The sequence below is a fragment of the Lactuca sativa genome, chromosome 7, assembly GCF_002870075.4.
Source record: "Lactuca sativa cultivar Salinas chromosome 7, Lsat_Salinas_v11, whole genome shotgun sequence".
In the NCBI taxonomy this organism is placed as follows: domain Eukaryota; kingdom Viridiplantae; phylum Streptophyta; class Magnoliopsida; order Asterales; family Asteraceae; genus Lactuca; species Lactuca sativa.
The window spans coordinates 80,360,305-80,376,802 of record NC_056629.2 but is presented as its reverse complement, the minus strand read 5'-3'; the positions used below and the strand labels follow the sequence as shown (position 1 = coordinate 80,376,802).

General features: G+C 29.6%; 1 protein-coding gene across 10 annotated transcripts in view; it reads left to right on the top strand.

Moving 5' to 3' along the window:
- The window catches only part of LOC111914013 (probable 3-hydroxyisobutyryl-CoA hydrolase 2), a 55,558-nt gene that overhangs the window by 19,483 nt on the left and 19,577 nt on the right, over positions 1–16,498 (top strand). For 5 of the 10 annotated variants that reach the window (XM_023909759.3, XM_023909756.3, XM_023909754.3 and 2 more), the window contains 9 exons: positions 5,063–5,126; positions 5,579–5,658; positions 5,899–6,067; positions 6,148–6,233; positions 6,414–6,544; positions 15,367–15,427; positions 15,521–15,619; positions 15,697–15,798; positions 16,311–16,352. In XM_023909759.3, coding sequence (XP_023765527.1) covers positions 5,063–5,126; positions 5,579–5,658; positions 5,899–6,067; positions 6,148–6,233; positions 6,414–6,544; positions 15,367–15,427; positions 15,521–15,619; positions 15,697–15,798; positions 16,311–16,352 — 834 coding nt within the window. Of the gene's footprint in view, positions 1–1,425; positions 1,507–5,062; positions 5,127–5,578; positions 5,659–5,898; positions 6,068–6,147; positions 6,234–6,413; positions 6,545–15,366; positions 15,428–15,520; positions 15,620–15,696; positions 15,799–16,310; positions 16,353–16,498 lie in introns of all 10 variants that reach the window. The other 5 variants (XM_023909764.3, XM_023909763.3, XM_023909761.3 and 2 more) reach the window with 3 other exon arrangements.

The window sequence follows — 16,498 nt, the reverse complement described above, 5'->3', positions numbered from 1 at the left end:
AGCGAAGTGCTGTTCAAATTTCAAGCGTCACTCTAACAAGTGAGTGCATAGTCCTTTTCATGAAGATAATTTTAATACAAGTATTAATAAAAGTGTTAAATATATGTTGAAAGTTTATATGTTAGTTATATTCTTATTATCTAGAAATATGTGTTATATATATATATATATATATATATATATATATATATATATATATATATATGATATACGCTATGCGAACCAGACATGATTCTATATGTGTTGAGATGCATTTACATGATAATAATAATAGAAGTATTATAAATGAGAAGATTAATGTATGTTAATACTTAATCCTCTGTATAAAATATTACACTAAATTAAGGTAGTGTTGTTGTAACAGAATTAGTATTGAAAGTTGATTATAAACATTATAGGCTTGCTTAGTGATGAAATAAGACTTAAAAGAGATGCTTAGTTCAATTAAGTTTGAATATTGGGTAGTATCTTATTAAGGGTACGTGTGTGATCGGAATAGAGAATAGAAATTGTGTTTGAGGAGATTGATTATCGGTGGATTATGTCCTACGTACAAAAGTACTTTCTAAGTACCAAGTCTTTTTCAAAGCTCTGTGTCTTAGGTGCTGCTTGTGCCGGGGTATTATTATGTTCTAGTGTACGAGTCCTACTAATATCAGAGTACTATAATGTGCCAGAAGTATTATCATGTACAAAGTCTTTTTTACACTATTGTGTGTCGGGGTACGGGAGCATACAGGAGTACTTTATTAGTATTTCCCCATAGTTTTTATTTTGAAGAGCTTTGGAGTCATCGTTTCTTTTATGAAGTGATCGGACGAGCTTAATGTGTCAACGTTTCCTTTCACGAAGTAATTGAGGGAACTTCGTAGACTACCTAATAGAGAGTGTCAGTAATAGACCATTATCAGGTATGTCTGATGTTGTATTACCGAATAGGTTGAGTCTGGGGGTAAAATATCTCATAGTGTCAGACCACTGCTAGGGAAAGTTTCATGTTGTATTGCTGGATAGGGTGAGTCTGGGGGTAAAATACCTCACGGTGTCAGACCACTGCTAGTCATAGTTATCTAGATAACCACCCCTGACTTAAATGTCTGGTTGTTTTTACGAACAGAGGTTCGTGGTGAAACTTGTTCCATTCCCCTCATTGGATGTATTTATTGATCCTCGTTTGCTACCAGGGAATTTCCGAAGCAACGTCTTCAGTTTGTTGTTCATATTGATCCTTTAGGCTAGATCATGTAAGATTGTTGTATAGGATCTATACATGGGAATCGACGGGATGGGGTAAATTGTTTTAGAGATATGATATATCTGTGTTAATGAATAGATGGATTTGCAGGTTTAAGATATACATTATTATCACATTGTGGGATTGAAATCCCTATGTACTCACCAGGTTTCCTAATCCGACTCACTTAGTTTGTTGTATCACAGGGGGCTACATGAAAGATACATTTTGCTGAGAGATTCAAGGAGTATTAGGCCACTAGTTTAACTATTGTAAGGCTTGTAATATTTCGTTATGCTTATGTTTCTGTATTGACGATGACATCCCAATGTTTTAATATAAATAAAATAAATTTCTTCGGAACTTTGATAATACCAATATCATGTTTTCTGGGAATAAATTCTGCAATATTATTCTTCAAAAAGGATACTCTGATTTTTAAATAAGCATAAACAAATCGGTCTTTTCTGGACGTGAAAATGTGGATGTCACACATAAGCCAAATTGTCAGATGAATTTTGAGTTTTTTTTATAGAAGAGAGAGAAACACAGAAACACTTGGATTTTCCATTATATAACTAATTCAAATTTCCGAAGACATTTTGGGGCGCTGCCCCTAGGACCCTGTAAGGGGGCACGACCCCCTTGAACTCCGTCATTTATCGTACCGACTTATATATGGATGCACTCCACAACTACCAAACATATAATATAGAGTAGAAATTATAAGCCCATTAACTCACGTATTATTTTTAATTACACAAAATGCTCCACGACATTAAAATCACAAACATAATCTCTCTAACATCAATAAAATACATATAAAGAAACTACAATCATTATGTCAATAATACCAATAAAGCTAAATATGTCTCTTGCCTATAGTTAGTCTATCTTTAGCATATGAATTAAAGATTTAAACTAATATTTCAATTTATTATAAAATAAGATAATATAACAAATCTCAATCAATTTTATTGCTATATTTTGTTAAACAACTAATAAAAACTTATTAATAAGTAGCTAGTTAAAACAACACAGAAAGTAATTGATATGTACATTCTTTTATTATATACATCGATTTATATTTTAAATGGTTGTACAGTATATAAATTGTATAATTTTCTTAAACATAAACAATTATATATATAAAAAAAATATTATATAAGAATCACTTTATTAAAATTATTAGTAAATTTCCTATAATAATCATTAAAATCATGTCTAACTCTATATCATTTTTTGCATAAAAAAAATGATATATATCGATTTTAGTTATATTTTTAAACTCAAAAGGCCTTTGTAATTTGGTTTTATTACATCTTAGTCTTTGCCAACAATAACGATAATAACTATAACATAATTATTATAACTTTTTATAGAAATTGACTTAATTATTATTTTTGTTTTGTTCACATGTGGGTAACTTATTTTCTGTACACATTAACAAACTTTTTGGAAGTATTCACATATAACCATTATGGTCGGCTGTAGCAGATTACATCCGGTCATAATGATCATATTTGAACACTTTCATCAAGTTCGTTACTTAGATGTGTAAAAAAAATAGTTACCCAAATATTAATAAAACGAAAATGTAATTACTCTGATAAGTTAATTTCTTTTATTTTTTTTTATTTCACCTTCTAAGTTTAATTTGGTATAAAACTTAACCTAAGTGGTAAATATTTATAAAACCATACCATCTTGGTAAATATCTTTTTTAAAATGTACTACTTTTATAAAAAAAAAACTTTAGATTTGACATAAAAAAAAACACATTGTTGTTTTATAAAATTTTATTGTTTAAGATACTAAATATAAAACTTAAAATTTACTAGAGACTAAAAGTACCTGGGATGGAGACTAATAACATGAAGAAGAACACAATCTTCAATGAAGTTTGCTCCATATAGTGTAGGAATTTAAAATACAAAAAATAAAAGTAACTTTTATCTATATCGATAACATTGCTCTTCTCATATATATATATATATATATATATATATATATAAATATATATATGATGGTTCAAATGAGTATAACAAATAAAGCGAGAATAATAACATACAATGAATATATGAATACTTATATGTTTAATATTCACATTATAATTACGACTATATAACACAAATTAAATTCAGAGCTGAATAATAACATAAAAGTAGTGTTCTCACGCTCTCAATTTATTTATTGCCGTCATTTGAACTTAACCCCCCGCCCCCCACACACACACACACAAACATACACACACACACACACACACACACATATATATATATATATATATATATATATATATATATATATATATATATATATATATAGCTAGGTTCAAATGTGGATTGACATCTATTCTGCGGACGTGTGGACAACGCTATTGTATGAGAATAACAAAGAAAATATGTTGTTTGATAATATAAATACGTTCAATCTTACATAACTATTGTAATTAACACACATTCTCACTAATTAAATTGTCTATAAAGTTATTATAGACTTTTTATTATTTTTCTCATTCTGTCAGAATGTTGTCAGAATGTTTATTGAGTCGTATTCTATCAGAATGAAAATGAGTGAAAAACGATATATGAGACCAAAAATGAATAAAAATTAGTGGGAATGCATGAAAATGACGATATTTTTGTAAGATTGAACGTATTCACATTACTAAACAACTTATTCTTTTACTAATTCTCATAGAATAACGTTGTCCACATGTCCGCACAATAATTGTTCATCCACATTATAACCTATATATATATATATATATATATATATATATATATATATATATATATATATATATATATATATATATATGATAATTATGTTACAAAAATAGCTCTTAACATGCCGTGACCACGTTAAATGCTCATAAACGGTCATAAATATATTTTTAAGGAAATTTAATAGAATATATTAATATTACAAACCTTATGATCGACCACCTTAATAATAATAATTAAAATCGACTTATTGGTGTAATTACTTTTTTTCGTTTTGTTTATAGTTGAGTAATTTTATTTGTACACATCTAGGTAATAAAATTATTGAAAGTGTCCACATATGACCATTATGACCGAATGTAACATGTAACAGCCGATCATAATGGTCTTATATGAACACTTCCAACAAGTTCGTTATTTAGATATGTACAAAAAAAATAATTAAAATAATAGTTATAAAGATACAAACAAACAAAAAAGTTAATTATCTTAACAAGGTCAATTTTCCAACTTTTTTATTTTCTATTATTTATTTAAGAATTTAAATTAAAAAAAGTTAATAAGATACATCTATATCCCACCCAACCTCCTATCAAATCTAAACTAAAGTCTCTCTCTCTCTCTCTCTCTCTCTCTCTCTCTCTCTCTCTCTCTCTCTCTCTCTCTCTCTCTCTCTCTCTCTCTCTCTCTCTCTCTCTCTCTCTCTCTCTCTCTCTCTCAATTTATTTTTTCCATTGTAATTTTATAATTTGTTTTTCACAACTTCATTTTGTACAGTTTTTTTTTTCTTTTTAATTCACATTTTGATTTACAACTTTATTTTTCTTTTACTTTGTATTACATGATTTTTTGTATTTCATTTTTATAACTACAATCTTACTTTATGTTTAGATTTTTTTTAACAAATCATTTTCACAATTTCTTTGTTGATAATCTAAATGATTTTTTATTGATGCAATTATGTTTCGAGATTGGGGAAGGATTTTTTTATATGTGTCCATTACTGCATATATGGTAATAAACTTATAGATTGTTCACAGAATACACATATACCACCTTCGTAAGTATTTTTGTGATTTTTAATAAGCTTACTTGATAGGGAAATGGAAGAGCATTTTGCTCTGGTGGGGATATTACATCTCTTATGATGCTCACAAGTGCAGGTACTGTTTGAGTTACAATAAAATCTCTAAAATTTCATTTTTGCTTCTTGTTTTGTCGCAAAGAAAATGTCCATCCTCTATTATGAAAATCATGTTCTCTCCTTTTCATAAAAAAAAACAGTATTTTGATTTATGGTATGTTTGATGGTGCTATATATATATATATATATATATATATATATATATATATATATATATATATATATATATATATATATATATATATATTCTCTTTGATGATTGTAATAATAATCAATGGAAACCATCATACTTACCAAAAAAATATCATTCCCTTTAGTTTTGCTAATATAATTATAGAATGTGTTTTTGAGGAAAGAGTTTATGCGATGATCTAAAATTCTAAATGGTAAATCTGGTGGAAACTTTTAGATTTTTGAGAAGATACAAATGTGTAGTGCTAAAGTTAATATCATTCTGTTTGATTTGGCAAGGGCATTGGAGTTTTGGTGCTAACTTCTTTCGGAAACAATACACTCTAAACTACTTACTTGGGACATACAAGAAACCATTGGTTAGTTTGCTCGAACTTTCATCATATTTTTTTTCCCAAACCATGCAACCCTAAGTGGGATGTGACGCTTTTAAGATGCTGCATTTACGTTTAAGTAAATTCATTTGATAATATATTGCTACGAAATCTGTATCCAAACATTTAGGATATTGCACACAAAACTTGAAGGCTTCAATAAACACAACGTAGCTTTTTTAAACACACTGAATATTGTATTACTTATTGTCCATTAAACAACAGATTGTACTTCTAGATGGAATCGTGATGGGAGGCGGAGCTGGATTATCTATGAATGCAACATTTAGAATCGTGACAGAAAACACAATATTCGCAATGCCTGAAGCATCAATAGGGTCTGTTCCAGATGTTGGTTCATCTAATTTCTTATCACGACTTCCAGGTCATTTTGGTAATTTCTTCCCTCTTAGATTCTCTACAATCTGATATCCGTCTTTCTATCCATTCTAAAATTTTTGTTGGAATCCATAGGTGAATATGTAGCACTCACTGGGGTACGATTGAATGGGATTGAAATGGTTAAGTGTGGTCTTGCAACACATTTTATACTTTCAAAGGTAATTGAATCCACATCATGATATTTTTAACCAGACAATATAAGTACTCATTTAGTAATTTGGGATCTCGATTATCCCCATTACGAAAGAGTGTAGCTTTTAGAACATATTTTATGTATTATGTATTTAATAAGCTACCACTCACTAAGAATATGTTTTTATTGTGTTGATTTTTTGTAGAATTTATCTTCACTCGAAAATGCACTTAGCATGATGACTTCATCTAATGCCGGAAGTCTAACAAAAATTTCAGAGATTATTAAGAACTTTGAACATGGAAAAAACAATAAACTAGAAAAGACAAATTCCAGGTAGCTATTTTATCTTCTTTACATTCTTTATGAAATCCACCTAAATTTAATATATATATATATATATATATATATATATATATATATATATATATATATATATATATATATATATATATATATATCGAGCCCAATAGACCCATCTACACATAGCCCATTTCAATTGTACAGTTAATTGTCCTATATGTAAAGTTGTAATACCTAGAATATCTTCTATCTATAGTTAATAGCATTACTCCTATAAGTGTGTACCTTCCAAACGTGTAATTGCCAATATAAGGCATCCAATTCCGTGAATGAAATCAAGCCCTTTCACAATACCTTTCTTACACTCTTTATGGTATCAGAGCGTTCACTTTATGGTATTAGAGCCTTCACTGCTCCTCTGAGCCCTTTTTCGGTCCTATCCCTCTTCTTCTTCAAACACATTGTCGACCATTGTTGATGTTACTGCTCACACTCACTTCCCAATCAAGCTTACCTCTAGCAATTTCCCTATTTGGAGAAAACAAGTTCTTGCAAATCTAATTGGTCTAGGCTTAGACAACTATGTCGATGGCTCCAAAGTACCTCCACCAAAACAACTACCTTCAAATGTCACAAAACCGAATCCGGAGTATCTCCCTTGGTTTCGTCAAGATCAGATTCTACTCGGTGACTTACTTGGAAGCTGCTCTGACACTATTCAACCAATTGTCTCTTCTGCAGAGACATTGCACAAAGCATTCAAACGACTAACAGATAGTGCAGCGACATTGCACAAAGCATTCAAACGACTAATAGATAGCTATGCTAGTGGGTCCAGGTCACACATCATCTCCTTAAAATCCCAACTTGCTAATAACCCTAAAGGTGCAAGATCTGTTATCGAATTTCTCCATGACATGAAATACTTTGTTGATGAACTTGCCCTAGCACAAAGCCCTATTGGTTAAGAAGACTTAGTTGTCCACATCTTAAGTCAACTAGGTGACGACTATAGACATATCTCCTTTGCTTTAAAAATTAGAGAAACACCCATCACGTTCCCTGAATTATTTGACAAACTATCTTTGAAAGAAACTCAACTAGCATCTCTTATCACCACTGTGAATTACACCCAAAAATACTCCAATCGCTAATCTTTATAAAGGCCTAGCAATGACACTTGATCTCCAACCAGGTTTAATAACACAAGAACCCGACAACCTCGCTTTCAAGGAAATCCCAGCAACAACAATTTCCAAAGTGAAAACGAGAACTCAAGCTATTGTCAATACTATCACATTCCTGGACATGAAAGTAAAGATTGTAGGAAACAATCCCGTTTTATTAAAGAAAACAACATAACTCTATCTATGAATGCACATACAAATCCAACTGTGAACACATCATCCTCAACCTCACCATGGATGTTTGACAGTGGCGTATCTCATCATGTTGCATCAAATCCTGCTTCGTTTCACACCCTATTAGAGTATGGTGGACCGGATGAGATTATGTTAGAAAATGGTAATGCTCTATCTATTTCTCACACTAGACACATAACTCTTCCCACTCCTTCTCGTCCCTTACACTTACACAATGTCTTATTTGTCCCTCAAATGCGCAACAATCTAGTATTTGTTGCCAAACTCTCTAAAGCTAATAACGTTTCTGTTGAATTTTTCCCCATCATTTGTTGGTTAAGGATCTACGCATGGGGGCGCATCTCATGCAGGGAGTAAACATCAATGATATCTATTAGGCATCCATTCATTACATTCGAAGTCTACCTCAAATAAACTCTATTACAACCACCACAAAGTCCATTCTATCTTGGCATCACAAGCTTGGACATCCGTCAATCAAATTCTCAAAATTTTTCTTCATACTTTAGGCCTTCACACCAATAAAATGTTTGATTTTTCTTTTCATTTTGATGCATGCTCAATCAATAAAAGTCATAAATTTCCCTTTGGTGCAAACTCTTTTAAAGTTACAAAACCTCTACAACTTGTATAGTCTGATGTTTGGGGTCTTGTTACAACCTCTACTTACAGTTACACTCACTATGTTATCTTTGTCGATTTCTATTCAAAGTATACTTGGTTGTACCCCATGAAACACAAATCGGATGTTGCAACCTTGTTTCCTTAATTTTGAAACCTTGTTGAAAAATATTACAAAACCTCGCTTGTTTCTCTCTCCACTGATAATGGTGGTGAATTCATTGGCCTTACCTCATATCTCAAACAAAATAACATATCACATTTCACTACTCCACCACACACTCCTGAAAAAAATGGAGTTGCAGAGACGTCACTGAAACGTTGTAGAAACGGGCCTATCTCTTCTTCGTTATGCTCAACTGCCCCTCACCTTTTTGTCTCATGCATTCCAAATGGAAGTCTACCTCATCAATCGACTTCATACACCTATCCTTGACCTTAAAACTCCATATGATCAACTTCACCAAATCTCACCTCACTATCTGAAACTCAAACCGTTTGGCTACCTATGTTTCCCATGGTTGTGCCCATATACTTCATCCAAACTACAACCCCGTTTAGCTAAATGTATTTTTCTTAGCTACTCATCCTCAAAATTAGCATACAAATGTTAAAATCCCTCATTTCACCGCCTTTACCACTCATGCCATGTGGAGTTTATTGAACACATCTTTCCATACAAAACAGATAATCTGAATTCTCTTCCACTTCCAACAACTGATGACCTCATACACTCTCTTCCCACTTCATCTCAACCTATCTCAACCCCTTCTTCTACTCCTTTTTGTACTCATCGTATCCTCTCTACTCATCTACCCTTACCAAATCCTACCGCACTCTCCCCTCCCAATCCACCTATTGCCATAACTCCTACACCCGCATCAGCTCTTCCTTCCTTTTCATCACCTTTGCCACCAGCCTCCCCTGACACCACTATGCCTTCTCCACCCTCACATAACCAATCCACACCATCCCTCCTCTTCGGACACACAAATGCAATCCAAAGTACTATAATCCCAACCTTATTAACTCCACCACCCTTCACCCTATTCCTCCCACACTAGAACCGTCAACCCACACTCAAGCTTCCAAATATCTGAAATGGAATAGTGCCATGGATTATGAGTTTAAAGCTCTTATAAAAAATCAAACTTTGGATCTTGTACCCCCATCCTCTCACAAAACTATTGATTGTAAGTGGGTCTATCGGATTAAGCATCACCCTGACGTCTCTGTTGAAAAATACAAGGCTCACCTAGTCGCCAAAGGCTTTCTTCAACAATACGGGAAAGATTATTTTGATACCTTCAGCCCTGTCACCAAACCTATCACAATATGCACCATTCTCTCCATTGCCTTGGCAAGAAATTGGCCACTATGTCAACTTGACGTCAATAATGCCTTTCTCCAAGGAACCCTTCATGAACAAGTCTTCATGAGTCAACCGCCAGGGTACATTCACCCTCAATATCCTAACCATCTCTGCAAACAAAATAAATTCATCTATGGGCTCAAACAAGCTCCAAGAGCTTGGTACATTGAGCTTACTACCTTCCTCCTTCAATTGGGTTTCAAAAAATCCTTAGTTGATGCATCCCTCTTCATTTACAACCATGAAAATGTCACCTGTTACTTTTTGGTGTATGTAGATGACATTGTTCTCATAGGTAATGATTCCAAATTCCTAAACCACTTCATCTCTGCCTTAAGCACAAAATTCCCCCTAAAAGATCTTGACATACTTAACCATTTTCTAGGAATCGAAGTAATCCACACACCAACATGTATCTTTCTCTCTCAACATCGAGATATTCACGATGCTCTTTCCCAATTCCACATGGATGGTGCCAAAGATGTCATGACTACTCTTAGCACCACTGAACCTTTGTCTGTCACCGATAGTTCTCCAATAATTGATGCTACCCCCTATCGCAAGCTTGTAGGTTCCCTCCAATACCTGGTATTTACACGTCCTGGCATCTCCTTTGCCATCAACAAACTTTCTCAATTCATGCATGCTCCCTATCAAACTCACTGGCAAGCTCTCAAACGTGTTCTTCGTTACCTTAAAGGAACCATCCATCATGGTCTCTTTCTCAATCGAAATTCTCCTCTCACACTCTCGACCTTCTCCGACTCTGATTGGGGTGGTGTACACAGTGTAGGCCGGTCAGCTACAACTTATCTCACATACCTTGGCACAAACATTATTTCATGGAGGTATACAGGGAAAAAGTCGGTATCTCGTTCATCAACTGAGGCATAATACAAGGCGTTAGTGAATGCCTCGACTGAACTTATTTGGCCCAATAACCTGTTGACCAAACTCGGGATACCCATCACGCAGACACCTACCTTGTTTTGTGATAACACTGGTGCTACATACCTTTGTGCAAATCTTGTCTACCACACATGCATGAAACACATGGCTCTTGATTACCAATTTGTCTAAGAGCAAAGTCCCTAATGGTTTACTACGGGTAGTTCACATCAAATCTCATGATAAGTTAGCTGACATGCTTACCAAGCCTCTCTCTCGGGCACCATTTTTACGAAACAGATCAAAGTTCGGAGTCTCTAATGGATCCTCCATATTGCGGGGGCGAATTAAGGATATCGAGCCCAATGGACCCATCTATACATAACCCACTTCAATTGTGTAGTCAATTATCCTATATGTAAAGTTTTAATACCTAGAATATCTTCTGTTTATAGTTCCTAACATTACTCCTATAATTGTTTACCTTCCAAACATGTAAGTGCCAATATAAGGCATCCAATTCTGTGAATGAAATCAAGCCCTTTCATAATACCTTTCTTACACTCTTTAATATATATATATATATATATATATATATATATATATATATATATATATATATATATATATATATATCTTAGACTATATTATAAAACATATTAGTCATATCTTGAATTTTAAGAGGTATTAATTACAAACTTTTTATACAAATCAAATATACATAATTATCATTAGTACTTGCCAAAAGTTTGAAGACTTGAATTAAAGAAGGTTATTAAGAAATTTAATTTGAAGCAAAATGATAATTTTAAAGTAATAAATTCATGTATATAAATTAATTTAAATTTTTTAAACTAGACAACAATATTAACTAATTTACATTAAATATATAAACATGCAATATAAATAGAAGGTCTAAACATAAATATTTTATTTAAAAGAGCTAATTTTGTTTACATAATAACTAATAATTAAATCCAATACTTATTTCCCTGTAACAAAACTATTCGGTAAAAGAGTTATTTATCGCTGTCGTTTTGCGTGGGCACACATCTAATATGTATATATATATATATATATATATACATATATATATATATATATATATATATATATATATATATATATATATATATATATATATATATATATATATATATACTATGTAAATGTCCGCGCGTTGCGCAGAAACACCTATATAGTTGAAGTTTTTACAAATATATGTTTTTCTTAAATATAACAATGACGTTGTTGTTAAATTTGATATAATAATTCATATACTAAATTGATATAATATATTGATTATTTTTAATTATATGATAATATATACATCTATTATAACTGCATAATTTCAATCGTTTGAATGACTTCTACCCGCAAGTTACATATGAATAAAATTAAATATAATATATGGTTTAATTAATGTTATTTATAGTTGTTGTTATTTTTAATTAACTTTTTAAAATTTATTAATTTTTTAATCTTTATCATTATAATTAATTAAAATATCAAACATTATTTTTTGATTTTAAAGGTAACAATATAATCATTTATATAAAGTTATTTTTAATTATTGGTATTGTAAGTTATTTTTAGTTACTTATTTGAAAACTTTTTACGATTATAAAAATATCATTAGAAAATATTTTAGTTAAATTGAGATTATAATTTAGTTTTTGCATTTATCACTTTTAACTATTTATAAGATATTCTTTGGTTTTTTAAGTGGAAATGAAATTTATATTTAAGTTGAAATTGTAATGTTATATTTAAATTAATAATTTAAATATTTTGTCCAAACTGCTCAAAATTTGGAGCTTTAAACTGATAATGGTTTACATACAACAACATTTTAAATCTAACAAATTATGTATATTATGTTAAAAGTTACAGACATAACTTTATAAGTAGAAGTAAAGATATTATTTTAAAATTTAGTTTATTTATGATTACGCTTTATGTTTGATATTTATTTAACATTATTAACCAACTTATAATCATTATTAGAAAGACACTATAATGTATCATTTTTAACTATTTACAATATATTTTTTGAGTTGTTTAAGTTAAATTAAAATTTATATTTAAGTTGACCCTGTAATGTTATATTTAAATTGATAATTTAAGTATTTTATACAAATTGTTCCAAAATTGTAACTTTAAAATGATAATGGTTTACATTCAACAATATATTAAAACTAATAAATTAAGTATAATATATTAAAAGTTAAAAAATATAACTTTATAAGTAGAAGTAAAGATATTATATAAATATTAAAATTTTGTTTATATATGATTACACTTTATGTTTGATATTTATTTAACCTTATTAACCAACTTATAATAATTATTATTAAAAAGAAATTGAAAGGTCATGAGAATTTCAAATGAATGTGGTAAAAGGAAAAATGTATGGGGGTTTCAAATGAATGTGGTGAAAGGAAAAATGTTTCCTTTATAATATAATATGATATGATATGATATATACTAGAAACATTTGAACTTAACTCTATATTGGGTTAGGTTATTATGTTCTAGCTATCTATTATATGTATGTATGATTGATTCTGGACTAATCATTTTAGTTATATTAAAAAAGTAATTAATGCATATTACATTTTAAAGATATAATGAGTATTAATTAAATCTTCAACATTTAATATGCATTAATTACTTTCTTAAAATAACTAAAATGATTGGTCCAGAATCAATCATACATGTATACAATAGATACTAGAAACATTTGAACCTAACTCACTCCCTCTCTCTCTCTCTCTCTATATATATATATATATATATATATATATATATATATATATATATATATATATATATATATGAGAGTTCAATTGAGAAAAAAAAGGTTGAGAATGGGGGAATCATTTTCAGCCACTCATTTATTTTTGCTGCAAAAGTTTCCGTCGTACCAGCAGAAATGGGAAAGGAATAGACATGTGTTTTCCAACAAAACATGTTTCCTTAAACTATGCTAATCATTACCTTAATATATACAAAAACATAGTTTTTTTCGTTTTTTTTTAATTATTAAGAAGCTATTTTTATCGAAAAATGATTTTAAATATACCAAAATTCATGATTTTTTATTCTCTACAAATAGATATCCATATTGATATAGTTTTAAGATAAAATAAAAAATTTATTATTGTTTTATATTTTTAGCTATCGTTATTCATAAGTGAATAAAAATGAATCAGATTTTTACTACAGTACATTCGTTATTCAGTTATGAATAAAAACTATGATTAATTTTTTTTTTCTTTTTTTACAATTTAAGTATCATTCATATATTAATATAACATTTAATAAACATAGTATATTCATATTTAAATATTAGACGATGCATTCACTTATGAATATTACATAGTATATTCACTTGTAAATATTAGATGTAATATTCACTTATGAATATTAGATAATATTTTCATATTTGAATATTGCATAGTATTACATGGTATTTCACATGTGAATATTACATTGTATATTCATTTGTGAATATTAGATGATATATTCACTTATGAATATTACACAGTATATTCACATATGAATATTACACAATATATTCACATATGAATATTACAAGGTATTTTCACAAATATATATATATATATATATATATATATATATATATATATATATATATAATTTTTATATGTTATTCACATATGAATAACATACGGACTTGCATATTTGCTTTTTTGTTTTAATAATCATATACTGAGAAACATATTCATATATGAATATAACGTGGTAATTTAGTTTATGAATTTCATCAAACAATTGGAGTGCATACAATTTTTTTTTAAAATGTTAAAAACATGATATTTTGACTATTTAAATCTTACAAAATAGTAGATTGATAGAAATTATATGAAATTTTTCAAAAAAAAAAACGATTTGATATTTTTCTAACCTCAGTTTTGAAGTTTTATTTGATAATCGATGTTAAATGAATGATATGAAGTGGATTTTTGTTAATTATCGATGATGTTGATCTAATAACGCCGGGAGTATAATTAATCATAGATGTTGAAGATCTGATCATATTCAAGCACAATTGAAGGTTGAATTAAAAGAACAAAAAACGAATTTTTGTTGTTAATTGTTGAGTCGTGTTGATTATTGACGAAGATCGATGATTGATTAACACTGGATGATGTTGATGATGGTTTAATTGAAGAAATCTGGATGATTGTGAAAGTTGGAGAAGAAATTTGGATGATGAACGATGAATGAGTTTGAACTGTAATCTAATTCTCTACGATTACGTATTTGAGATTGAAGGTTGTTATCATATTTACAAGTTTGACACCGTATCTTTTTATGCTTAGATAAAATGAGTGGCTGAGAATGATTCCCCCATTCTCAACCTTTTTTATTTTCTCAATTGAACCCACCTATATATATATATATATATATATATATATATATATATATATATATATATATATATATATATATATATATATATATATATATATATATATATATATATATATATATATATATATATATATATATTGCATAAAAGATGTGATAGTTATTAAGCTATACACCAACATTTTCGTTGCTAGCCTGGAAATGATCAATGAATGTTTCTCAAGAGAGGATGTAGAAAATATATTATCATCATTGGTATGTTTATTGCTAGCGATTTCACTAAAATCTTGTTTTATCTCAATATTAACTTGCCAATATAGATTATTATTTGCATGTGCATCTATGTAGGAGAATTTGGCCGCATGCAAGCATGAAAAGTGGATTATTGATGCTATAAAATCGATCAAATATGCTTCTCCATTATGCTTAAAACTTGCATTAAAACTGGTAACTAAAATGACGTATATTTCGAATAGAAATCGTAATTTGTTTGATCGTTGTTAATTATTTCTAACTATTTGTAGATTAGAGAAGGCCGACATAAAAAACTTGAACAATGCCTTGCTTGTGAACATCTTGTTGTTAGTCATCTTCTACGAAGAACTGTGAATTATGATTTTTACGAGGTTTGTTAGTGTTTTCCATTTTCTATGTTTCAAGATCTATTTTGTACAAGTATGGCGTGTGTCTTTGTAAAATTTCTCTATTTTTAGAGTATATTATACGAATGGTCCCTATGGTTTGAGGTAATTTACGCGTTTGGTTTCTAACTTATTTTTTTAATTCGGAAGGTCCTTATTATTTGTTTTTGTTACGCGCTTGGTCTCTATGTTACCTAAAAAGACTATTATTTAAATTGAGAAAATTGGTGATGTAGGTAAAGTAAGATGAGAGGGTGATGTTGGGTGTATGTTTATTTAAATAAGTTAAAAATTAAGGGCAAAATAATATTTTTAGGTAAGACAAAGATGCGTAAAAAAAGCAAACAATAGGTACCTTCTAAATTTAAAAAATAAATTATGGACCAAATGCACAAATTACCCTAAACCATAGGGACCATTCTTATAATTTACTCCTATTTTTATTTCTATTATCATATCGCTGTTGAAAATCCAAGTCACAAGACTTTAAAATGCAGGGACCTAGAGCAATGATAATTGATAAAGATAAGAAGCCACAGGTAACATTATATTTTCGCTTTCGTTCCATAACTTGATTTCATTTAGGTATACCATTTAACATTTTACTTCGGATTATCTTATATCTCACGACATGAAATAAGATATGAAATTATTTAAACAACAGAGAACAATAAAATATTAAAAT